The following is a 26285-nucleotide window of genomic DNA, read 5'->3' as shown; positions in this document are numbered from 1 at the left end:
ATATCGCCACCAGCTAACTTCTGATTGGTTCCTTGTCATGAGGCAGGCACCTAACCTCTAATAACTAAGACAAGGTCATAGAGCATGTGTTACTGTCATGGCTGCCGAAATGGGGAGCTGGTCCCTTCAATTAGTGGCCTAGAGTTGTGTGCCTCTTTATTAATCCCTGAGTATCTGCTTGGTGCACATGTGTAGGCAGACTTTCTCTGTCCCTCCTGCCAGCTCCCAAGTCACAACACGAAGACTTAATTATGAAAGCTCAGCTGATAGATCAGGCTTGTTTCTGACTAGCTCTTATAGCTTAAATGAACCCATTTCTATTAATTGACTTTCTGTCTTGTGGCTTTATTCCCTTTGCTCTGTATGGCCCATGTTGCTTTCCTGCCTCCTCCATCTCTGGCTGGTGACTCTCTGCATCTCTGCCCTTCTTCCCAGCATCCTCTCTGCCCCCCAAATCCTGCCTAGCTATTGGCTGTTCAATTTTTTACTAAACCAATCAGAATGACACATCTTCATAGTGTGTAAAAAACGATCATTCCACAGAATGAAAGAGCTAGCCTGGGGCGTTCCGGGAGGAGTCACACTGCCCCAGTCTCCATTGTCTCTTAGGATGTGAGCTTCATGCTGGGAGGTCTGCTCATTTCCTGGCTGCTTTTGAGCTGGAATGTGGGGTGTGGATATTATTTGCGTGGCTGAGAGTTGGAGGGTGGCCCTTCCTGGCTGCTTCAGTGCAGTTCTGGTAGCTGAAGCTGGTACTTCCCCTCCGCAGACATTGAAGTTGAGGAGTGCAGGAAGGCCTGCTCGGCCATTCCTTAGACAGACAGCTGCTGTTTCTTTAGTCACTGTGTTCTGCCCCTTTTGCTAGTCTGTCACCAGCAGTTTAACTGACTGTGGGAATCTTTCCAGGGAAGTTTTTGCTTATTTCTCACCTGTCTGAGGTTCCTGTTATCACCCGGGTCCCTTCTGCCTATGGACTGTTATATCCAGTGATGCTCTGAACTGCCAAAGGGTGTGCTCCACTTTGGGGACTGAGGATCCAGAATGCTTCCAACTCGGAAAACTGCATAGAAAGAGCACAGCAGTCTTCTGTGAACTTGAGTCTGTCTCAGCTCTAGCAGCAACATGCACCTCTTAGCTTTCTCATTTGCTAAGCAAGTGGTTTTAGCTCTGCTCTGCCCTTGCTGAAATCCTCTTAAATTCCAAGTGGAAGGCTCCAGCCTCCAGTGCATCTCAGGTGAAGGCCTTTGACAGCCATATGACCTCCAGTCAGTCTGGATGCTGCCCAGAGTTCACCCATGTCCCACAGGTTAAAGGACACAAGCTCTTAAGACAGGCCAGTCACAAGGACTGTGTGTCCCCCAGCCACCCACGGGATGGTTTAAAAATTCAGGGATACCTGCCATACCCCTCGATACTTTGCCAGAACAGCTCACAGAACTGAGGACAACTTTACTCACTACAAAGCTTTCATTACAAAAGGTGTGATGCGCGGACAGACACAAGGAGAAGAGTTCTAAGACAAGGTCTGGGAATGGGGGCTCTGTCTCCTATGGAGACAGGGCCCAACCCTGTATCTGTGTATTTCTAGCCCAGAGGTCATGAAACGCTATGGTCTAGAGATAGTAGCTGGGTTTGTTAAGTAAGGCATGACGGATGGCACCATTGTCCACACGGGTGAACACTCCAGTCCCCTTCACCCCCCAATGAGTCATCTCATCAACATTACCACAGGTCTGGTCCACAGATCTCATAGGTGAAGATGCTCTCAACAGGAAATCACAAGATTTTAGGCACTTGTACCAGTAGTCAGTGTTTTGTAGGTGTGTGGTATTTAAAGCAACGTAACAAGCCTAGAGTGTACTTACCTGCAAGTTTCTTTCCTGCCATCTAATACTTAACAAGTCCTCATTTCAGACCATGTCCAGAGTAAGAAAGGGCTGTCCTGTCTCCTGCTGCGTGGATCGTGGGTGTGGGGTTCAGCAGGGATGGAGGGAGTGCTGGGGACATCCACCTGTCCTTCCATTTGCCACCATCAGGAGCCGGTGTGTTAACCGGATGAAAGAGGTGAAGGAACAGTGTGAAGAACGGGTGGAAGAGACGACCAGAAAGAGAAATGAAGCAGTGGTTTCCAGAGATGCGGGTGAAAGAAATGACCAGCCTCAGCAGGTGATCTGAGTCTGTTCTGGCCTCGGTGTTCAGGGGGTACACCTCCACTCCTCAGCTTTTGCTCCACTGACCTGTGTCTCTGTTCTCCCCATGGGTGTGGTTCCCTGTGGTACAACAGAGCAAAGCTTGGTGCCAAGATGCCCAGACCCAGCCATGTATGCTGCCCCAAGCTCAGAGTCCTTGTCTTTAACATCCCAGCCCTGTGTGGAAGAAGCCAATGCTATTTGGCTGTTTGAGGCTGTCGATTTCAGGCCAGGGTCAGCCTGGCCAGTGGTAGGGCCCATAGTACTGTTCCCACACACCTTCTGATACCAGAGCATCGTCTTTGCAAAGGGTGAGCTTTTGCTTTCACTGATTTTTGTTGATTTTTTTTCATTTTAATTAATTTATGAGTATATGTGTTTTTTCTTCTACTTACTTTGGATTTAGTTTGCTAATTTACTTGAATCTATGGTTTGGTGTTTGACATGAATTTGGAGTTCTCAAATCTTGATCATCTAGCTGTTTGTCTTATCCTGGTTTGATCACTACATATGTGTGACATGTAGAAGTTGTCCCCATGCTTCTAGCCTGAGTATGAGTGGTCTTAGTTGTCCCACAGTCTCAGGGATTTTCTTTCATTGTTTGCAGCCTTTGCTCTCTTTGTTTTTCACTTTCATAGGTTTCTATTTTACCTCAAAACCTGGGAAATTCTCCCTTGGCCATAGCTAGTCCACACACAAGCCCAACAAAAACTTCATTTACGTACAGCATTTTTATCTGGTAGTTCTTCTTTTCCCATAGTTCCTCTCTCCGCTTCATTGTCTACTTTACTCATGGGGCTCTCTACACATTAGCCATGTTTGGTAAGTCAGGTATCACTGTGCCTGGTTCTGATGTTTCCTCTGTCTCCAGATTGGCTTTTGCCTCACAGGGTGCCTTCTAATTTTTTTACCTGGCCATGGGACAGGATATGCTTCACAGAAGGATCTGTTATAATAGGCTGTCTACCGCCCACTGTAAGGTGTGACAAAGGGGAGACTCCATTTTGTTTGTCTAGCTGTAGGTATGAGCCTGTGTTTTGGATTATGTCCTGCTCCTCAGCACCCCCATCAAGTGGGACAGCCACCTTCCCTCACCCTGGTTGGCTTCTCAGGGTAACCAAGGGAATGGACATCTTTTTGAACACCTGGGAGTGCTAATTTCCATGTATTTGTGACTTTCTCAAATTCCATGTCATATGATGGGAGCATCGGTGTATGGTTTGGGCGGGTCATGCAGTCACTGGGGGCAGTGTGGCCAGCTGGTGGCACTTCTCTTCTGTTTGATGTCAGGCAGACAGGGTGGGCCTGTCCCAGTGTCAGGCTGAGTGCTGTAGACAGTTGGTCAGGTAACTTGGTTTATTGGCAGGGTTACATTTTCCCTTATTTCCTCCCTTGTTGAGTGTGTTTTCCGGAGGACCTGGACTTTTAACCACAGTCTACTAATTGTGTCATTTGACAGGGTAGACCGTGGTGTTTGAGTTAGGGGTTCTTACTTGCTGGTGATTCAATGAGTGTCCCATGACCGACTCTTGTAGTTCTGTGCTTATTTCAATTCCAGGACCTCAAGCCTCAGCCCAAGCTTCAGCAAATGGTCCCGCCAAAGGAACAGGTGCCACAAGGGAAAGGGGATGTGCCCACAAACAAGTCCCAGGCACCAGCCCCCAGTTCAGAGGTGTTGAAACCACATAAACAGAATGGTAAGTGGAGACAGCCATTGGTTATGTCCTCCCAAACCCAAGCAGCAGTGTATGGTTTGGGCAGGTCGTGCAGTCACTGGGGGCAGTGTGGCCAGCTGGTGGCACTTCTTTTGGGGCCCTCGATGGGGGACACAGGCTTCCACTCTGTCTTATTAACACCTTGTCCTTGTCAGCTGAGTGCCGAGTTCCTTGGCAGCTCTCTAAGAACAGGTACAGAGAGCACTTTAATCCAGGGTACCAGAGGATTGTGGGATTTAAGTGCGGAGACCAAGCTCTCAGTGGCTGGTGTGCCTGAGCTTCCATGGCTTGTCCTAAACAAATGACTATGAGAGCCTAGCACTCTGCCCTCGGGGTGTCAGGGTACCTAAATCCATGTTATTTTCTGATTTTTGTTTGTTCGTTGGGTTTTGCTTTGAGACAGGTCTCTATTTAGATCTGGCTGTCCTGAAACTTGGTATGTAGACCAAGCTGGCCTTGAACTCACAGAAATCCACCTGCCTCTCCTGTGTGTTGGGATCAAAGGTGTGTGCCACCACACCCGGGAATTTTCTGCTACTTAATCTGAGGATGAGCTGCAGTACGGAACCCTGTGGTATGGAGTGGAGGCCAAGGAACAAGCTCCCAGCCAGCTACCCCAGAGTATGTAGTGCACCCGGTGGCCACTCTTTCTGGAATTAAGTGGTGACACTTCATTTTGTTTTTTGCTTTTGTTCTGAGATAAGTTACAGTGTAGCCCAGGCTGGCCTCAAACTCTCTATGTAGCCAATGCCTTGAATTGACTTTGCTGCCTCCATCTCCCAAGTCCTGGGATTACAGGTGTGCTGCATGCATTCTTTGTAGTTAATATTACCTTTTTTTTTTTTTTTTTTTTTTTTTTTTTTTTTCTGTTTTGTCTGAGGCAGAGTATTCCAGGTTGGTCTCAACTGACTGTATAGCCCAACATTCCTAATGCCGAGACCCTTTAACACAGTTCATGTTGTGATGATCCCCAGCCATAAAATATTTTTATAACTATAATTTTGTTACTGTTACAAATTGTAATGTAAATAGTTTTGGAGATAAAGGTTTGCTAAAGGGGCGGTAAGAACCACTAATGAGCCAAAGCTAGCATTTGATCTGATCTTCCTGCCTCTGCCTCCGGAGTAATGGGATGATAGGTGTGTGCTCCAAACCCAGTCACAGCTAGGCATGGTGGTGCATGCCTTTAATCCCAGCACTCACTCTACAGGCTCTGATGGCAGGAGGATCTTTGCGTTCAAGGCCAGCCTGGTGTACAAAGTTCTGGGGCAGCCAGGGCTACACAGAGTAACCCTGACTCAAAACAGCAACAAGAAAAACCAAACAAAAACAACAAAAGTAAAGAGTGCTCTTGCAATCATCTATGTTCTATGCACAGAGGAAGCCAGTGAGGTTCAGGGTGGCAGTGAGAAGCACGGTCTGGGACCACAGAAGGCATCAGTCCAAGAACTGGCCCCCGTGAATGGCACAGTTGTAGGAGCTGGGAAACTTCAGACCACACAAGTGCCAGTTGACTTGTTGGCCAGGCCTCAGAAGGATTCTCAGGACCCTGAGCGGGACCAGCTTGTCATCCAAGGGCGGGAGAAGCAGCATCCTGCTGAAGGTGGGTGGCTCTGTGGGCTCCCAGGCTTCCTGCCAGCCATGTGGCTTTCTTCATTTTCTCAGCATTGGACTCACCTTGAATTTCAGCAAATGGCCTTTATAACTTGTTCACTCTTTAATTGTTTTCCATTATCAAGAGGGAAACAGGAAGGGTAGGTAGTGCAAAACATATATTTTATTTTTCAGAAATAATACAATGTCAGTGGGACTCTGTGGGTGTCTGACACCTTGATATGGGTGCTTAGCAGACAAAATGTTGCCTCGTGTCAGTTGGCCACCTGTGTGTCTCTCCTTGCTATGTGCTGACGTACTGATAGTGCCTGGCAAGTGACTGAAGGGGGGAATGAGGGTTGTTAGTGCATGTGAGGGACTATGTGACAGGTGAGTCCCACCTCTCCTCCCCTCATTAAAGAGTGGAGTCTTCCTTCAACTAAGAATCTTGGGTGTATTCTATTGCCTTAAAGATGTGGAAACTCCCCATTTCTTGGTGCCAGGAGCACTCATGATGACACAGGTGCTCCTGAGTGGACCGATACCAGACCTGAGGAATGTGTCTGATTCCTTCAGAACAGTGTGTCCTCTGCTGTTCTGGTTAAGGGTACATTTTGTCAGCCCCGTGCTGACTGTCATTGCTCAGAGACTTGCCCCATGACTATAGCAAGATGGGGGTCATGATGGGAGGAGGGACCCCACTCTGGGGGCACTCAAGTGTCTGACTACTGGACGTGCACTCACAGCTCAAGGTAGCATGAGCTATTGCTTCCATGCGCAGCAGCGATGATCTCGTGGAGGACACACCGGTTGAGAACTGCTCTGTGCAGTGTAGAGATTTTCCAGGCATTCCTTTTCAGAAAGGTGTCCTGTGCCCTCTCGTGTACACACACCTCAGATGCCGAGAGACTGTCGGCTCTAGTCTGAATCCTGTGCTTTGTCCAGGACAAAGCATGATCATGGACAGTCTAATCCTGTACATGGAATGCAGGCTCGTGGTACTTGATCCTTCCCTTTCTTGGAGTCATTCTAAGAAGCCACTGTCATTTCCCATCATTAACCTATTATTTCTTCAAACAGTGCTTTTCCTTAATCTTGTTGAATGCCTTTCTCCAATAGGCATTGAGTTTCTCAGTTTTCTGACTGAATCATGGCTTACTTAGGAATTTTTTTTCCTTTTTTGTGTTAGGAATGAAGCCCACAGCCTTTGTGTGCTAGGGTTCAGTCACCAGAGCTGAATTTTCTAGACTCTGTGTTGAAGGGGCATGTTTCTGAGTACTCTCCATGGCATTTGTACTGTGAAGAAGTCCATGAGTCAGGCTGTTTTCTGAGGCTGGGGTCTGGTAACAGCCTGTACTGGTGCCCGTGTCCCAGTGGCATCAAGAATGAAATGTGGCTGTCTCGTGTGCTGGCTTTACAGAGAGGGACCAGCAGAACCTGGGCGATGAATATAACATGGATGAAAATGAAGCAGAGTCTGAGAGAGACAAGCAGGCAGTCCTTGCAGGGAACGACAGAGATACATATGGTAAGACAGTCGTGTAGAAGTGGTCACCTTCCATCCTTTTCTGTCTTTTCTTTAATTAATGATAACACCATAATGCCCTAAGTAGCGGCCAGTTCGGGGAGATTCTGTTCTTTCTTTTTGGTTTTTGTTTTTTTGAGACAGAGTTTCTCGGTATAACAACTTTGGTGGTCCTGACATTTTGTGTAGTTTCTCCATTCCTTGCTGTAGTTGCTCTTGGCCTTTTAAATTACACTTATCTGTATAAGCACATGCATGGCACTGTGCGCACATGGAGGTCGAAGGGCAGCTTGTCAGAGCCAGTTCTCTTCTTCCATTGTGTGGGATGTGCAATCAAATTCAGGCAGAGTTCACTTTTGGCCCTGTATTTATACACACCTATGTACACAGGCATGTAATTACAAATAAAATGTTTTTAAATCTTAAAAAGTAGCAAAAGGATTCCCATGCATCTTCTCTCCAGTCCCCAAATGTTACTATCTTTAGTAATTACAGTCCAGTTGTCCACATGAAGAAATGTTGATGTCATACACTACCTACCTAATACATAGATTTGTTTAAATATAGTGAATGTCTGTCCAACTGATGTCCTCTCTGTCATCCAGGCTCACTCATGCTCCACAATTACTACCCTGCCTGTTTTGTGTCTGTAACTTACCACTCCATTTTTTGTTTTTCAAGACAAGGTTTCTATGTGTAGCCCTGGGTGTGCTGGAATTCACTTTGCACACCAGGCTGGCCTAAACTCAAAGATTTCCCGCCCCTGCCTCCCAAGTGCATGCTGGGCTGGGATTAAAGGTGTGTGCCACCATGCCCAGCTCACTCAATACTCTTTTTTTTTTTTTTTTTTTAAGATTTTATTTATTTATTAAGCATACAACATTCTGCTTCCATATATATCTGCACACCAGAAGAGGGCACTAGACCTCATTGTAGATGGTTGTGAGCCACCATGTTGTTGCTGGGAATTGAACTCAGGACCTCTGGAAGAGCAGTCGGTGCTCTTAACCTCTGAACCATCTCTCCAGCCCTCACTCAATACTCTTGATCATATTTTCAAGTGCACTGGCCTAGTCCGGTAGACAGTCCTTCAATTTGGATGTCTGATTCAACAGTGTGTTCTTGGAATTCAGTGTTTATCCTGCATGTCACTTGTTTCAACAAGGAAATTTAGGGTTTCTAGAAGGAGAAGCCCCAGTTTGAGTTTTAAATTATATTCATTTACTATATAGGTGATGATTTTTGAGGCATAGGGATTAACATGTTAGCAGGAGAAACACTAAGCAATCACAAGGTATCTCCATCTTTCTTTTGCATACATGCCGACCACACTGTCTGTCTTCTGGTTCTAGTGTAACAGCCCTGCAGTTGAGAACCCCGCTAGATGTCTGGCTTTGTGGTGGAAGCCTGTGATCTTTGGTCCTTTATACCAGGTGTGCAGAACACTCTGATCTTGTGCATTGCTCCCTGCAGAGTGAGGAGCAAAGCACAAGGATAAAATGAACAGCTTAAGACCTTGCTTGCCCTGGGGAGAGAAGGTGAAAAAGACATTCAACATGGCAGGGATTAAGCATGGCAGTTACACTGGCTTCTAAGTTTTGTGACGTTTGTGTATTTGTGACAAAGGACTGCCAATACCCCAGGTGGAAGCTTAAACTTCAGCTCTGGAGGATGGGCTTTGGAGTAGCAGTTTCACTGGAAGTTGCAGGCAGGTAGCTCTGGGAAGGAGTGTGTGCTGTTAGTGCTAACCTGTGGAGAAGGTCATACGGCACAGTGGTGTTTTCAGGGGCTTTCAGCTGTGGTCTGTGGCACACTATTAGCTGTACACATGGTTTCTCTTGCTGTCTTGACGGGGACACTATTCTAAGCTAAGGTATTGCTGTGGAAGATGAATTCTCTTTCTGAAAATTCTTTATTTTAAAGATTTATTTATGTATACAATATTCTGTCTGCATGTATCTATGAAAGCCAGAAGAGGGCACCAGATCTCATTACAGTGGTTGGGAGCCACCATTGGTTGCTGGGAACTGAACTCAGGACCTCTGGAAGAGCAGGCAGTACTCTTAACCTCTAAGCCAACTCTCCAGCCCATCTTTCTGAAAATTCTAAAAATGGACATGAAGTGAGACTTTCCCAGGCTGCTTCTCCAAGTGCTTAATAACTGGAATACTGTTTTTTGTTTTTAGTTTTTAATGCTGACGATCAGAAGAGAGGCCCAATAAATTTATCCAATGGGGATGAAAAGCAGCAGAGTCTCATCCAGAATCAAGTAGAAGTCCATATTCCTCAACAGGCCTGAACAGAGATCCTACGAAGACTCAACTGTGAAATGGACAAAGTAAAATGGGCATTGGCTGATGATTACTATGGGGTCTAATCAGTACATTTTAGCGAAGAACAATGGGACTGTCTCAGACAGTTTGGGGCTTCTTTTAAAGAGTCTACAAAGGATGTCAAAATTGGTTAAGCTTTCTTCACAGGTATTTCTGGAGCAAGTTGGGCAACACTGAAAAGAGAAAAGAGGTGGTCCTGTATGGGGCAGCAGAACCTCATCATTCTGCAGTGTAAGACAGAGCAGCCTGTAGGCCAGCTTCTCCCCCTTTTTGTGCTGCTGCTTGCCCGTGTCTGTTCACTGGTACCAAGAATGGCTCATCTCTCCTGTACATACTTGATTCTATTATTGATGGCCTAGAGCTCTCACTGTCAGCATAAACACCACTGGTCAGTTTGGACAAATCTCAATACAAAGCTGTTCTGTGCAAGCAGCAAATAGAGACAGCCACAACACCTGGTTAACTCTAGGACTCAGAAGGCTGGAGCAGGAAGACTGCTATAGGTTCTGGGACAGCCTGAGCTACATAGTAAATTCAAGTCAGGTTGGGCAAGAAGGTAAGACCTGTCTCAAAACACCAATCAAGGGCTTTCTTTCTTTCTTTCTTTCTTTCTTTCTTTCTTTCTTTCTTTCTTTCTTTCTTTCTTAAAGACTACTGGTTTGAACAACCTGTTATTCTTTTGATGTTCAGAACATTATTAAGTTACTCAATGTGAGTACCTATGGTCTCTACCTTGCTTTCTGTTTGAGTGGGCAAAGGGAAATCTCTAGTAAGGCACTGCCCCTCACCAGCCAAGGCTGGACTGGGCTCTGGACAACAGCTGCATGGGCAGCCAAGACGCTGGGGGAGCATCGCAAGGACAGAGGCCCAGGGACTTGTGTTGCCAAGGTAGTCCAGGAAGAAGGGCTGGCTGCTGTGGGATACCCAGGTTAAAGTTGGGGACGCCTACAAAGGGAAGAGAAACACACCAGCAGCCTTGTTCTCTGTAGTTTATGTGTGGTTTGAAAAACGCACAGGCTTCATGTAGTTCACAAAACCTGCTCAGTGGGTTCTAACCAGTTGCAGCTTGACTGCATCACCCCGAGGACTCCTGCTTCCCGTGAAGCTCTCTCAAGAGGGAGGCACTTCTCAGGGTTTGAGGTCATCTGCTGTTAAACAGAAACTGCCCATGTTGCACCTGACCCAAGCTGACAGTACTGGAGAACGCCTAGTGCCTTCTGGGGCTGGCTAAAAAAAAATCCTGCGGTCTAAGTGGAAGCCCAGGTGGTCCAGTCTTCCTATCCCATCATTCCTCTCTAAAAACATACATTTCATCTGCCGTGGCAGGTGTTGGTCGTCTCTCACTGCCCAAACAACCAGATTGGGTTCTTTTTCCACCCAGATTTGACATACAACCCTGTGTTTAGACTGCAAGGTCCTCAGATGTAACATCTTCACCATACAGTCCTTCTACTTCAAGGTTCCATACTCAAGAGGACTCTATTTTCTCGTGCCCCATTTCCTGTCTTAGCTTTAGTTCTGGTTTGAAGTGTAGACAGTGCTGACAAGCTGTGATTTCCTTTCAACAAGTAAAACAGGTGAGAACACTTTGGCCTCAGGGCTCTGAAGTTCCAGGCTGCCTAATGTCCATGCTTGACAGCTGAGCCAGACCACCTCTACTGGTGAGACGTCTGGCAACAACACCTTACCTCCGTCTTCACGAGTGTTGTGACCAGGTTCACTCAGGCATGTTTCAAAATAGTCCTAGGAAATGTTCTGACAAACGAAGGTGTCCTTGAGAGCATCTGCCTCGTGTGTGCGCGTGTGTGCATGTGCGTGTGCATGTGCGTGTGCATGTGCGTGTGGCCCTGCATTGCATCCTCAGCACCACTAATAAGTGTCAAGAGAGGATACCGAGAACTCAGGTTCCTTTTTACCATAAGCCAGGTGAACTGCCAATGACCTTAGGCCAACTGGAGAACCAGGTTAAACTTCATGGTAGCTCATTGTGCTTATTAGCACCGCCCCCAAGAGGACAAAAGAGGAACCACAGGCTTAGACACCTGTCATGACACACACCTGTGCAGAAGAGTGGGCAGCAAACAAGGATGGAACAAAGCCTTCGTCTTCGAGGGCTCAACTGGAACAGAGGCACGCACCACATCCAACAGACCCAAAGCTCAGCAGTGTACACGCTTCACCTGCTGCCAGCAGCAGCCGACACTGCAGTGTGATGTGGTTCTTAACTGCATGGTTGTGAATCCTGACAAACCTGTGTCTCAACACAATCGCCATGTTCTTTAGAAGTCTCCCCGAAAAATCTATTTCAAATTTCACCAGAATCTAAATGCTTAATAAACTCATGTTTCGGAACTTTCTCTGATCAGTTTTTTGAGGTTGCCTGGTGTTTACAGGGTGGTTTGGTGTTTACGAAAGGGTCTCATGTAGCCCAGGCTAGTCTCAAGCATAGTTCACAGCTGAGGGTAACTGAAGTCTGGTCCTGCTGCCTCTGCCTAAGTGAGTACAGTGCCACAGCCAGCTTGGATAATTGTGGCACTGCTCGATGGTGATGTCCACACCACAGTTCTCAGTGCAGCACCCATGCTTTTTTTTGTCAAGAAATTTATTAACCTTTACAAACACTATTTCACTCAATCATTCATTAAAAAATGTAATAAAATCACGTAATGTTCACCAATGCATTCCAGCCCAGTTACATCCATGGAGTATAATAAACCACTTTAAAACAGTAGTTTTCATTGCCACCAGGTAAGGGTGTTTAAAAATGAAAATCTTCCTTATAACAAGCTGTCATCCAGGAAATCCGCCTTATGTCACTGTAGGTCCCCAGAGTGGACACGGCCCATTCTTTCACACCAGCTTCACAACAGGAAAGTATTTGTGAACAGAGAAATCAAATTCGGGAGGAACCTATGAAGAAATCCAGAAAGCCAATGAATATATCTGCGAATGTTCAGGTAGGGTACAGCAACTACTTTAGACGTCCTGAGTCAGAGATAGGGCAGTACAAGAGAGACTGGCCTAATGGCAAAAGGCAAACAGGGAAACAACATCCAGACCATCTGTTATCTTCAGAGAAAGTTAAAGGAAAATGGGTTTCACCTGGAGACTGCACTCAGCCAGATCAGGACAACAACACAGTTTACTTTAGGGTTCGAGTGAAGAGGCAAAGCTACACACAACAGACAAATGCTACGAAGCTGCATCAGAGGCTGGCCTGGGACACGGCAGATCTTATTTATCAGTGTCTGAAACAGTCATGGGGCTGGGGAAATGGCTCAGTTGGTACAGTGTTTGCTGTGCAGGTATGAAACCTTAAGGTTTGAGTCCCAGCACCCATGTTAAAAAGCTGGGCATGATAGCACACACCTAAAATTCTAGTGAGGTGGAGGTGGAGGCAGCTCCACCTTGGGACTTGCTGGCCAGCCATGTTAGCTAAATTGGTGAGGTCCAGTTTAGTGAGCCCTGTTTCAAAAACTACTAAAGATCAAGTGAGGACAGGCCCAATGTCTTACCACATACCCTGCAGTGAAATGGCCAATGCATCTATGCGTGCACACCTATATACACAGCTTCTAAGTATGGAAGCATACTTCTCCTCAAAAGTCTGCTTTATACATTTTCTTTTAAAATATTTTATTCCATTTATTTTGTATGTGGGTGAGGGCCTGTTACCATGGTGTGTGTGTGTGTGTGTGTGTGTGTGTGTGTGTGTGTGTGTGTGTGTGCTGGGGAGATGTCTTTCCATCTGCAGGGTAGGTCCCAGTTGTCAGTTGTCACACTCAGGCACCCTGACCCACTGATCATTTTGCCAGCTCCTATTTCTGAGTTCTTGACACTCTGGCTCATAGTTTAACTGCCCCAAGTTGCAAGTAATTTATATGGGATCAGGAGAAAAAAAAAAGAAAAAAGAGTTCTAAGCCTCAAAATGATTTGAAGAAAAATGGTGATCTTTGCCTCTCAGCAGCTGAGCCCCACCCTAGGATGACTCTCACACAATGCGGTGACCTTCTAACAGCACACAGGGAACGCTGCACTCACCTTTGACTCTTTCTTGTGTCCTCCTGCTAAAAGCTTCATAACCACGAAGTTGGGCTTGGCGACCTTGAGGATCCGACTGACCTACAACAGTTAGAGTGCTCAGCGTCACTGCAACAACAGGCAGGAGCCATGGAAGCTGACGCTGTGCTGCAAGCCCCACTGGCACCTCCCACCCACCCACCAATCGTGAACCTTTACTCGCTGCCTGCTCAGCAGTCAGCAGTCATGGTCAGAACATGGAGCAACACCTTAGCTTTACCACTTATACCAAAGTTCTCTCATCAGTGAGGTCCTCACCGTCATCCTCACAGAGATAGAGGTGAAGACTCTGCCAGCCCCGTAAGAACTGCTTTGAGGACCGAGTTAATGTGCAGCCCCCAGCTGTATGTTTCATGTTCCACATACAGCTGTGGTTGCAGACACTGAAGAGCACAGCCTAGCTCTGCACTTGGGCTATGTGGCTGTATTTAAATCTTAGAAACACTCCTGGCAAGTAGTGAGTATTCCTGGAGCAGTAACTTTTATTTCTGACAACTGTAGTCTGACAACTGAAGCACATGAATCATAATAATGACGACTGCTCGATTTCTCTTAAGCAAGTTCCCACTGCTGCATTGTTGACCACTGTCTGGAAACAGAAGGATGGGCTGGGCTCTTCCATCCACCTGCCTAGAGGCAGGCAGCAGCTCCATTTAAACATCTAATGGAAAAGGCAGACACACAAGTTCAGAGCCTGCCATGGGTCTGAGCCCAGGGAGTTCCAGGTCAGTCTGGCTACAGGATGACACCTCATCTCAAAAATAAATACATACATAGTAATCATAATCTGGTGTGGCCCACACCACAGCAATCTTGCCACCACGGAAATCAATTCATTCAGCTGCTCAGGCCAAAACCCTTCAAGTCATCCTGACTCTCTCTATCCCACATCAGAAGACTTTAAATCCAAAGAGAAGGTGCCCTGTTGACACACCCCTACCACCTCTCACCTCAGTCACTGCGGCCCACCTCCTGACTTTCACCTTTGCAGCGCAAGTCAGAGTGTCCCCGTATCCTAAGTCACATGTGGCCATCCTCTGTTGATGCTCCTCCCGATTCTGCTCTGCACCTGGGTGCTCTGTCCAGAGGGGTCCATCCCAGCAGCTATGTGACCAGCTTCCCCTTCTAGACTTTACTCAAATGTGTGACTTAAGACACAGCTAGAGATGCACCTCAGCGGCACAGGGTTTGGACAGAGTGGCTGTTTCCTGTTGGGAATCTAGTGGTTGCCTGGCCAAGTTTTGAATAAAGGAATGAAATTTCCACTAAATGAAAGACATCTTCTATTATTAAACCTCCCTCAAATTTTTATAACCACCGTTTTTAGTAGCTGGAGTATATACTTTTTTTTTTTCTTTTTTGGAGACAGGGTCTTACTATGTAGCCATGGCTGGCCTTGAACTCACAGAGATCCTTCTGCCTCTATCATCACATCCAACTAGAATATGATTTTTATGTCTCCTTCCTGCTCTTGTCTCCAGGGCAGTCAGCGTCCCTCTCAGAGGCAAAGGCACTATCAGCAACTCTTAATAGAGGCCACTTGTCATATAATACATGGTTTCCTCTGAATCTTCAATGAAATGGCAGTGTACCACGCACAGTCTAACCTACCTTAATCTCCTTGACTTTATTTATGAGTGGCTGGATTTCGGTTATACTGTTTGCAATTCAAACCCTCCATGTGGATTACTCGTCTATATTCATCACTCTGTATGTGCGCATGTACCTGAAAGGTGATTTCCCACCTATCAATTCATTTGCAGGGTTATAGCCCCCAGGCTTTGTGTGACAGGCAAGCACACTATCTCTGTGCCCAGCACTGGTTATTTCTGACAGACAATGCTAAATAAATCACCCTGCACTGAATTGCATATCAAGGGTTCCCCCAGTGACCAACTCATGTCAAGAGTAACTCCTGCGCTAACAAGGTAAACAGAGCTCAATAACATTGACGGACAGTGTAAACTATTAAATCCTAAATATTAAAGCCTAAACCATGTTTGCTTTCAAAGTTTATTCTGGTCTATCTGTCTTAATGCAACAGCCTTTTTTACTCCAAGTGGTCAAGTATGGAATAATGTTCTCTGGTAACTGATGACATAGTTTTTCCTGTCTGAGACTTGCAATGGACGCAGGGCATGGCAGAATAAGACCTAATACCTTGAACACGACAGAGGCAGAGGCAAGAGATTATCACGCATGAAGACCAGCCAGAACTAAGAGTGAGATCCTAGGGTGGAGAGAAGATACTCAACATGCCAACAAGTAAGTTGGCAAACTTACTTGAAATCCTTGCATCTGACAGTGCTGTCCAGCCAACTCACTATAATCAACACCCACCTAGTGGCAGGCTGTGCTTGCTGTCAAGCGTGTCCACTAGAAGCTCAGTGCACTCACTCTTACCTCACGGTCTGGGTTGGGGATGTTTTCGAGGATCATTTTAGCTTGCTGGAAGTGCTTGCTGGCTGCCACATACAGCTCTGGAGACTGAGGAGGAGGGCTGTATTTATTGAGGTCAGACATTTCCTAAACAGAAGGGAGACTGTCTATCATATTTCATATAAACTTCTTAAAGTTATTACAGAGTTCTTAACAAACTACCCATCCACAGACATTCAACATGTCTCAGCCTGAGCCCTTCTGACATGCACACACCATATCTCAATTATCCTAATGACTTCAACACATCTCACAAGGCCAAATACCTTCTACACCACCAAGACTGCTACTTTAGCGCTTGTCCCACTGGCCCAGCAAGGTGGACTGGTACAAACACTACCTCTCTAGTGTGGTGTCCAGCCCAAGACCTTGCTCCGGCCTCCCCCATAAGCTCACCTTGAACTGCAGGTAGTGTACAGGCGGCGGTGTCATCACGCTGTTGAACGGGGCAAACCTGTGCTCATACCGAACCTGTTCACTATCAAGTTCAAACTTGGGCTTGCGCACCTTGCCGTCCATGTCAAATGCCACCATCGTCTAAAGGAAAAGGGAATGAGAAGCAATGAGAACAAACAGAGAAATCTATCTGAAAAAGTGAACTTGTGCCTCAGTACAGGGGAAAATGTAGCAACTCAAATACTTTTTTCCAGCACCCAAGAAACAGAAATCAGACTTCTCATCCATTTAAATTTATACACTATGCTTTATACAAAGAATTCCAGCCTCCAGTTGTTTCCCCATTACCAAGTGGCCAGCCCTGAAGTCATCTGCATACAAGCGGCATTGCATGGACTGGGGACGATATGTAGGAATATACACATACACGGCTTTGAGAGAAAGGGGGACATGAGAGGAGTTGGAGGGAGGAGAGGGGAAAATGATATAATTTAAAAAAAAAAATTCAGGCTCAGAGGGAACACACGGCCCACTCTAGCACAGCTCATGCTTCCGTTGTTGCTTTTAGAATTTATGTAAAAGATGTTGAAGGAACAAGTTCATATTATCACATAGGCCAGTGGCTTTTCCAGAGTACCCTCTTGGTTTATGTGACCTCAGGTGAGTTACCTCAGATCCTCCCTGAATCGTCAGTACAATTAAAGATTAATGCTCACAGCCTTGCAAAACTTCCCGCTATTGCTCACTACCAGCCACGCCAGAGCCCACCCCCACACATTGCAATCCCAGGGTTTCTAGAGCTATCCACCCTGAAGCAAGGTGTCAACTGCTTATGGACACAACGAGAATGGAATAAGGTAACCCTCAAACAGAGGGAAAACGCAGCAGGTGATGGTAGATGTGGGGAGACACTGTAACCACGCCTCCTAAGGGCTGACTACAGGTGTGCTTAACCATGCCTGTCAGGGTGTGGTCAAGGGGTGTTCAGGATGACGCGTGGGGGATTCTTAAGGTGCTGCAGACACGTGGGAGCCCCTTCTCTCTGGCTACACTAGCTTGCCACCTGTGGGCATGCTCTGGCTTGCGTTTGGGCTGGTGTTTATCTGAATAAAGAAATCTTAGCCTTACGGACTACGGATCATCTTTGAGAGCATGCATCTCGGAATAATCAACAGGTAGACCATGGGCGAATCAAGGGAAGAGGTGACCTTAAATACACGTGTAAGAATGATTGATAGTTAAAGCTGGGCGGTGGCAGCGCACATCTTTAATCCCAGCACCTGGGAGGTAGAGGCAGACACATCTCTGTGAGTTCGAGGTCAGTCAGGTCTACAGAGTGAGTTCCAGGACAGCCAGGGCTACACAGAGAAACTTGGTCTCAAGAAAAAAATAAAAGGAGTTATAGTTAAACAGCAAGTCTTGACTTTGCTACTTACTTTGAACATCCCAGCACACATGTTCTGATAGGCCTGGCTCATTGTGATCTCTCGGCTCAATGGGCGAACTGTAATTAAAGAAAAAAAATCTTCTATACTCTTTTCCCCTTTCTCCTGAAGTCTGTAGAAGAAAAACTACTAAAAACAAAAACTTAAACTTCACTTTGTCTTTCTAAATTTTATCTTACGACCAAAATCTACAAATGACACAACTGACCTGAGCTGAAAAGTTAAACAACCGTGTTCTCTAAGTAGCTAGCATATAGAATTTTGTCAAGAAGTAATAGCAGTCCCTTTGAAACATCTGCTTCCTGGGGTTCTTAACTCTGATTACCTGTCCACACCAACATAACAGCACAACTCAGGGTGGACTCTTTTCGGCTGGTTCTCTAATCTATTCTGCTTGTATGATCCGAGTGTTGCTTCCTGCTCTAAGACTCCCAGTGCACAGCCCTGGGAGGGAACTGAACAGCGCCCATCACTAACACTGGGACTCAGCCTACTTCTAGTTTGTGCATGATAGTGAGAGAAGCACGACAGAGAGAGGCATGCAGCTACTTCAGCTCACAAGGAGCTCTTCACCCACTTAACTCTATTTCAAGTTTACAAACAGTCCACAAAGCCAGGTGTGATGGTGCACACCTGCAATCCCAGCACTGGGCAGATAGGCAATTGGACTGCTGTTCAGGCCAGCCTGCCCAACAGCGAGGCTCTCCCTGTATACGGATCGAGGCATCTACAGCACCTTCCTCTCCCTGAACATGGAACAAGGCCTCTACAGCACCTTTCTCTCTCTGAATATGGAAGGAAGCCTCTACAGCACCTTTCTTTCTCTTCTTTGTCTTTTTGCTGCTACGGCCTTTCTGCTGCTCCTCCATTATCCTCTCCTCGGCCATCTGAGAGCCATCGGCTCGGCTCAGCGTTGACATCAGCCATGCGTACAGGAATTCAGAGAGGTACCTTAAAGGTCACAAAGTATCAGTTAATGGGAGATAGCTAAACAAGACAGCTTTCCCAACACAAGTATTCATAATAATGGAAAGATTTATTATTTCACCTTGATGAGAGGACTGAAGCCACGGCCCCACATGGACAAACTTTGTAATGCTTTAAAAGTTTGTACAACAGGAGGAGGGCCTAGGCCCTCCCCCAAATGATGTGACAGACTTTGAGGATTCCCCCATGGAAGACCTCACTATCCTTGGGGAGTGGGAGGGGTGGGTTGTGGGGGGTTGGTGGGGGACATGGGAGGATGGGAGGAGAAGGAAGGGGGGATTGATATGTAAAATAAGATTGTTTCTAAATAAAAAAAAGAAAGTTTGTAAAACAGTCTCTCTTTTTTTGGTGGTTTGATAAGTGTAGATCTTACAAGAAATGAGCACTGAAAGTGATTTTTCCACATTTTACAGCTTTTCAAAAGACTTCTGCATAATTATCTACATAATGCAAATTAGAAGAATACCCTTAAATATTTTTCACTATCAGGACACAATTCACCCCAGTCTATTAATTACTCTTTGCAAAGCAAATGAATAAAAAAACTGACTCAGAAAGTGTCAAAAATTATTGGCATTATGTAAAATTAAATATCTAGGTTTAGTTACTTGAATTTATTCAAGTTGCACAGTGATGTAACAGGTGATCTTTAACTGTACATTATCTGAGGGCAGGTCGTGGAGGGATGGGATGACATGAAATGTGTCCTTTCAAACACCAGATACTTCTCATTGTTATGAGGAGCTTTATCAACAGCTGCACAGTTATACTTAAGAAGAGCCAGAATGCTGAATTCTGTGACTCTGACCCTCAAATTGCCATCTCTGGGTCAGCAGCAGTACTGCCTGGGAAGGAGCCAGAAATGGAAATGCCTGGCTCCCTCTGTAAGTCTACGAAACTCAGGACTGACTAGCCAAGTGATTAGATGCCATAACAGATTCATCACTTGCTTTTGCTGCACTTTATAAAGGCCTGTAAGCCTTGGGGGTTACATTTATAAGCAAAATAAGATTATTCTGCAAAAATTGAGGAGCTAAATCTGTACTTCCAAAGCCAAGGAACTGTGTAGAAGGTAATAAGCAGCCCACTGCCGTTTGTGTATGCAGAATTAGAATTACAGCAAGCGTCATGTGGAGTTGGCTCAAGTCAGTTCTCACACTCAGCTTGCATAGCCCAGAACGGTCTATCAGAACCTCAACTACCAAATGTGGGGAAAGGAAGTCTTTCCCTTCTCAGGGCAGTGATTAAGTTAAAGGAATTCAACTGTGAGTTTAAAAAGCAAATACACTGAAGTATAACATAGCAAACATAAGGAAAGTTTAAAACTGGCTCCATCCCTTGATAATTCAGAATCATCAGGGTGCTGACTTCAGTTTTCTACACCTTCCCATGGCTAAGATGGCCTCAAATGGCCTCTCCCTCGAAGTCTTTATCTTTCTTCTAGTGAAGGTGTGCAGCCGTAATGTCCCACAAGAAAGCTCCTTCTATCAAGTGCGTCCACACTGTGGGCTGTTGGTGCACAAGTCACAACAAACTGGCCTCACGTTTCTCCACAGGTGCAAATACAAGATGTCAAATTAGCCAGGCAGTGGTGGCACACCACCTTTAATCCCAGCACTCAGGAGGCAGAGGCAGGCGGATCTCTGTAAGTTCAAGACCATCGTGTTCTACAAGAGCTAGTTCCAGGACAGCCTCCAAAGACACAGAGAAACCCCGTTTTGAAACCCCCGCCCCCAAATAGATGTCAAATTAACCCATTTTCTTTTAGCACTTTTCACAGAAATATGAAAACCATGTCACAGCACTGCAGATGTACATTCTGACCTAAGTTCTAATTCTCCAAATAGTTTACCAACTGTACCACAAGTAGAGTAAAAATGCACTGAAGGAAAAGAAATATCTCAGGGGCCAGTGAGATGACTCAGTTGGACAAAGCGACTGTCAGAAAGACTGACAGCCTGACTTAAATCAGGGTTTCTCTGTGGCTTTGGAGGCTGTCCTGGAACTTGCTCTGGAGACCAAGCTGGTCTCGAACTCACAGAGATCCGCCTGCCTCTGTCTCCCGAGTGCTGGGATTAAAGGCGTGCGCCACCACCGCCCGGCAAGCCCGTCATTCTTACGATGAGATGGTGGAGTTGCTTGTAGGATTGCTAGCATGGAGACCCTGCCTCAGCAAGGAGCAAGGAAAGCACCAGCTCCTGGAAGCTGTGTGGACAACACAGAGAGCACCCACTGCACTCTCAGCAGACGCACTAACAGCTGGCTGTTCCCCCCCCCACAGCCCCCGGCCTCACCAGTAGATGTAGTAGTACTCATGCATGCTGTACAGCTCCAGTTCAAAGCCGCTGAGCAGATACTGGATCATAATGCGAAGGTTGTGGTAAAGGACCCAGGTTCCTAAGCAGGCCAGGTGCTGTCTCTGGGGCTCCTGTTTCAGCAACATAGTGTGAAGCGCGGCATCAACCTTCTCTGCCTGTCAAGATAATTTGTTACATTATGGTCAATTATTTAGACAGCAAGAGAACTTGAAAACATGAGCAGAAAAATATAAATCTCATAAACCAAAGGAGTTCTGCTTTCAAATGCACTTCTGGCTAGGTGTGCGAAGTTTTTGTCCTGTGGTAATTACCATTTATCCAAATTACTTTTCAAAATAAACACTCATTTTCGAACAAGTTATTCTTGTCCAGACTAAGTGGGGTATAGGCTTGTAAACCTGCAGTACCATCAGCCTATACCGGAGACAGAGGCAGGAGGATCATGGGAGCCCAGTGGGTAAGAATAAGCCTCACAAAACAGTGAGGCCCCGTCTCACAACAAGCAAGCCTCAATTTGTGATTTCAGTCTTTGATATTAGCAATGGGAACCCCTGCTGCCCACAAGTCAGCTTTAAACTGTTTCACTGTGGGGTGAACTTGCCATGAAACAATGGAGGCAGAGAGGCAGGAGGATCTCTGTGAGTTTGAGTCCAGCCTAGTGTAGAGACTGAGTTCCAGGACAGGTTCCAAAGCTACAGAGAAACCCTGTCTCAGGAAAATAAATAAATAAAGTCTATAAACTGTTTTTTCCATTTCTTCATCTACACTTTTCCTCTGGAGTATAAAACTGCTACATTTTAAATGAAAAATAAGCATATCATAGTGAAAATTTAATCCTCAAATCACTGTTTTGAAGAATTGCTTTTCAAAAGTTAAAGTATGAGAAAAATAGCCCCATATGACTCATGATGGCCTTGAACTCATGATCCTTCTGTCTCACACTCCCAAGTCCAGTGACTGTAAGTATATATTCTTTTACAGATGCATGCTACTCCTGTAATCTATGACTTGCTGAATTTTAGAAAAAGACACCCGACTCTTACCTCATCTTGTAAGGTAGCAAACTCCTCAAGAATGTGACCCAGTTTGTCTCTCTGCCGGGCCCTGTTATGGCCATGGATCTGAACAAGACTACAAAATGGCTGTAACACACAGACAACTTGTTAACTGTCAATGTGAAACTTCTTTATCCCAAAGAAACAATATGCCAGGTCCTTAACCCTTGTTTACACACAGAGGCACATGTGGGACATGTACAAACAATCGCACTGTTCATGCTTCTTACAAGCGTGTCCATTTTTAAGGAATTCAGTATCAGAATTTATAAACAGAAAAAGGTGGTTGTTTGTGAACTATGATTACCTATGGAAAAAAACATTTCTTCAATATTTGGACATCTTCCTGCAATTTCTTTTCTGCTTATTTTAAACTACAAGCCAAGATTACAACGCTAACATTTCCATGGTGCCCAAGTGATGGCTCCCACCTATGGCTCTCCTATTTCTAAGGACTGGAAACACAGCTTCCTGTAGTATCTGGAACACTGCACTAATCAGACAACAGATACATATGGTGAACAGTCTGCACTTAGGCTAACGGTGCTTGTCTTGGTGAGCACCAACAGACTGTCTTTTGATTAGCAACTATTCTAGAAGAGTAAGAGGCACAGGGTGAGCACCTCTCATCTGAAAACTCATCACCCCTCCCCCCAAAAAACCCCGAATCTGACAGAGTCTGATATAGCCCAAGTTGGCCTTGAACTCACCACATAGCTGAGGACTGACTGACTCTGTAGTTGTGATTTCGCTGTCCCATATCCTGAGTGTTTAGGATTATAGGTGTGCATCACCAAATCCAGTTTCCCAAAAATTTTGAATGCTAAAATAACATTGAAAACCCTCCAGACTTGGGAGCATGCTGGATTTCAGGTTTTTGGGTTAGGGATGCTTAACCCACAAATTCTACACAAATACTCCAAAATCTGAAACATGTTTAGTCAAAAGTAGTTTCCATTTCAGTTTAGGTATCTCAGCCTGTATTAACATTTCATTCTTAAAAAGATGTAATTTTTCAGAAAGTAAAGCAATATATCTATGATAATAAAATGCTACAGAATAAAACCTGTCACCATGCAACTCTGCTCCACACCCACACTTGTTCGCATACACGCACACAAGCATGCATGAAACAGAATCACCCCCTAAATAATTGCCTAATTTACTTCTCTGAGAGAAATGTTTAAACAACTAAATAAGAATAACAGGTAACCATCAACCCCCTGTCTGCATTTTTCCCCCCTAACCAAAGACCTGAAAAAAAAGTTTGAAACCTGATTTAAACTAATACTTTGTTTAAATAGAACCCCCTTCATTTAGGCAGTTGCAAGGTAAACATGCAAGAGTATTCTTTGTAAAGTCAAAGAAGTGAAGTTTGTATGTCCATTCACAAACATCCTAAGGAGGAAGTGCTTTCTCAGCCAGGGGTCATGATGTCCCATTTCTGGTCCCTAGAGGTGGTAACAGGTTATTTCATGCTGACTCTGTATGTGAACTTGCCAAGAGCACAGGCCATAAAGCCACTCACTGAAGTAGTGAGAGGAGACAGAAATGTTAGTGTATTCACTAGACATGAGTAAGAGATCAATGAAGGAAAGTATAAATGCATATCAAAGTATCAACCAGAACAACCCAAGTTCTAGTTCTTACCCGAACACAGTGAGTAACAAAGGAGTCGATACAGTCCTTAGCCTGGTGATTGTTATAGAGGCAACACCTGCAAGACAATGTTCACATCACTAACATCAAATTATGTAGCGTAGACACAAGAAGCAGTGATTACTACAGATGCTACTGACAGAAAACACAACCCGATACGTTCCTAAGCTGAGGGACAGTAGCATTAGGTTAGACATGTCACATGACTGTGCTTCCCACATCTGTGCATGTGGTCAACAGGGAAGTCATGTCCTCTCACTGTAAAACACTAGCTGATGTCCCTGACCCAGAGTCTGCTCCCTGGTGAACTGCTGTCCTTGCTCGACACATCTAACTGTGCCTTCCTTGTGGTCTTTAAGGACTAGAGGAGCTACAGAGACTCTAAGGACGAACCATGCAGGGACCAGTGCTGTGGACCTACAGCATTGACGGAAAAGAAGAAGAGGAGCAGAACCCTGACCACACAACAGAGAAGGACAGGTGGCCAGCAGGGAGCAAAGCAGAGCACCAGGGAAGGCAAGGGATCATTCGCCAGAAGACCCCGTGTCTTTAATTGCCAAATAAAACTAGTAGCCTTTCTGGTTCTATGAAGGACCATCTAAGTGTCTGAGGTCAAGGTGTCACAAGTAACCTTTAAGAACGACAGAAAACACTGCCTGACAGCAGAGTGGAACTGGTGAGAACATGAATGTCACAAAGAATATCCGCAGGTGATCTGAAGGGACAGAACAGCACCTGTGTGTCCTGCTGGTTTATGTCAATTTAACACAAGCTGGAGTCATTTTGAAAGAAGAAAACCTGGCTGGGAAAATGTCCCACCAGGTTGGCCTGAAGGGCTTTTCTTAATTGATGACTGACATGGAAAGGCAGCTGGTGGTCCTGGGTGCTGTAAGAAAGTAGGCTCAGCAAGCTGGAGCAGCAAGCCAGTCATCAGGGTTCTCCATGTCCTCTGCATCAGTTCCTGCCTTGAGTTCCCTGATTTCTTTCAAATGATGCAATGTACCTGAGAGTTCCAAGCTGACACAAACCCTTTACTCTCCAAGTTACTTTTGGTGATAGGGTTTATCATAGCAACAGAAACCTGAATAAAGACATTCTAAAAGGGAAAAAGATGAGAGCGAGACAATTCAAACATGCAGTAATATGGAAAATGATGTGATTTGAAGACTTTATGGTGACTTCTATATAGGACTGGGTAAAAACCACATGTGACTATTCTGGTAAAACTGAAATCTTAAAAGAAAGTCCAGTGAGCCAGTGGAAAGTTTCAACCACTTACAAAGGAAAAAGAGAATTCTAACAGCAGTGGGCAGGATAGAACTCAGACAGAGCCTTATGTGTGTGAGGCATGAACCCTGACTTGAGCAGACATGTGGTATATACCTGTAATCCCAGAATTTGAGAGGCAGAGGCAGAGGCAGGAGGAGCTCTGTGTGGATTCAGAACAGCCTGGTCTACGTACTGAAAACCCTACCTCAACACATACAACAACAAACCAAAAACACTACTCCTGAGGTCTATCTGAAGTCTGGCATCAGATTCTTACTTGTGACAATTCTAGTTTACAACAGTGGAACTAGAACTGTAGGTTACCGCACACTACGAAATCGGCCCTTCACGCAGCGGATTCTCATTATGTGTAGTGACTCTATCCTATAAAACTAGTCCTTCCACATGGCTCAGGGGTACACAGGAGTTTGATATCACCTGATCAGAACCCAAGAGTACAAGTGGGGAAACAAATCCTGCAAGTGATGCTTGGACCTCCATCTGCATGCTGTGGACTAACAATAACAACAAACAGTTGAAAAGGCATGAAAGCACATTTCTAATAAGTTATAAGCTTGTTGAAAAAACCAGCCTGCCTCCATCTTCAGCTTAAAAACCACCTTATAGTAAAGACAAACTAGGCTCATTCCTGTTTATGATTAAACCTGTTTCTCAAGGCCTTGGATACACTTTACCAGTAACCTTTACTACAAATGTTCCAGAAATGTCAATCGTGTCTGTTTTAGGGATCATTATGATTAACCTGTTATGCCTCCAGTAATCCTACCTGTTTTACTCAACAAATCACCCTCCTCCTGAGCTTTATAAAAACTTTGTCTTCCTCACATTCAGGGATGCCCTCTAAAATCCCAACCCAGGGGGAGACAGCTGGCTGACTCAGAGCACCCACATAAAAAGTAAGGCATGGCTCCCCACCTTCCCAGCATTAGGGTGAAGTTTGGAGGAATAAAAACAAGAGGCTATCTGGGACTTACTGTCTACTAGCCTGGACAAAAAATGGAGAGACTGCCTCATGAGGACAGAGTACAGAGCAGCAGAGGCTGCAAGACACTCTCCTCTATCCTCTACACATACAGGGTTTACACCTGCAGACAGACATGCACCCCCCCCACACACACACCACACACACACATACAACACACACACACACACACACCACCACACACACACACACGCACATACAAAACACACACACACACACACACACCACACACGCACATACAAAACACACACACACACACACACACACACACACACACAC

At 45.4% G+C, this 26285-nt stretch overlaps 2 protein-coding genes across 6 annotated transcripts in view; one reads left to right on the top strand and one right to left on the bottom strand.

The window, feature by feature from the left end:
* Positions 1-11711, top strand: part of LOC100772389 (Golgi membrane protein 1) — a 42300-nt gene extending 30589 nt beyond the window's left edge. The window contains exons 6-10 of one of the 2 annotated variants that reach the window (XM_027409698.2): positions 2037-2166; positions 3748-3886; positions 5283-5507; positions 6918-7025; positions 9209-11711. In XM_027409698.2, coding sequence (XP_027265499.1) covers positions 2037-2166; positions 3748-3886; positions 5283-5507; positions 6918-7025; positions 9209-9321 — 715 coding nt within the window. In that variant the 3' untranslated portion in view covers positions 9322-11711. The remainder of the gene's footprint in view (positions 1-2036; positions 2167-3747; positions 3887-5282; positions 5508-6917; positions 7026-9208) is intronic. The other variant, XM_027409699.2, reaches the window with a different exon arrangement.
* A 268-nt stretch (positions 11712-11979) lies between these two features.
* Naa35 (N-alpha-acetyltransferase 35, NatC auxiliary subunit) overlaps positions 11980-26285 on the bottom strand; it is a 45709-nt gene continuing 31403 nt past the window's right edge. For all 4 annotated transcript variants that reach the window (XM_027409695.2, XM_027409694.2, XM_027409696.2 and 1 more), the window contains 9 exons: positions 23726-23792; positions 22064-22162; positions 20997-21175; positions 18530-18666; positions 17707-17774; positions 16271-16411; positions 15839-15961; positions 13397-13477; positions 11980-12265 (listed from right to left, as the gene is read on the bottom strand). In XM_027409695.2, the coding sequence (XP_027265496.1) occupies positions 12206-12265; positions 13397-13477; positions 15839-15961; positions 16271-16411; positions 17707-17774; positions 18530-18666; positions 20997-21175; positions 22064-22162; positions 23726-23792 (955 nt within the window). In that variant the 3' untranslated portion in view covers positions 11980-12205. The remainder of the gene's footprint in view (positions 12266-13396; positions 13478-15838; positions 15962-16270; positions 16412-17706; positions 17775-18529; positions 18667-20996; positions 21176-22063; positions 22163-23725; positions 23793-26285) is intronic.

This window comes from Cricetulus griseus, chromosome 3 (genome assembly GCF_003668045.3).
Source record: "Cricetulus griseus strain 17A/GY chromosome 3, alternate assembly CriGri-PICRH-1.0, whole genome shotgun sequence".
NCBI classification, from domain to species: Eukaryota; Metazoa; Chordata; class Mammalia; order Rodentia; family Cricetidae; genus Cricetulus; species Cricetulus griseus.
Note: the sequence above shows the minus strand (reverse complement) of the source record. Positions and strands in the feature narration are given on the sequence as shown.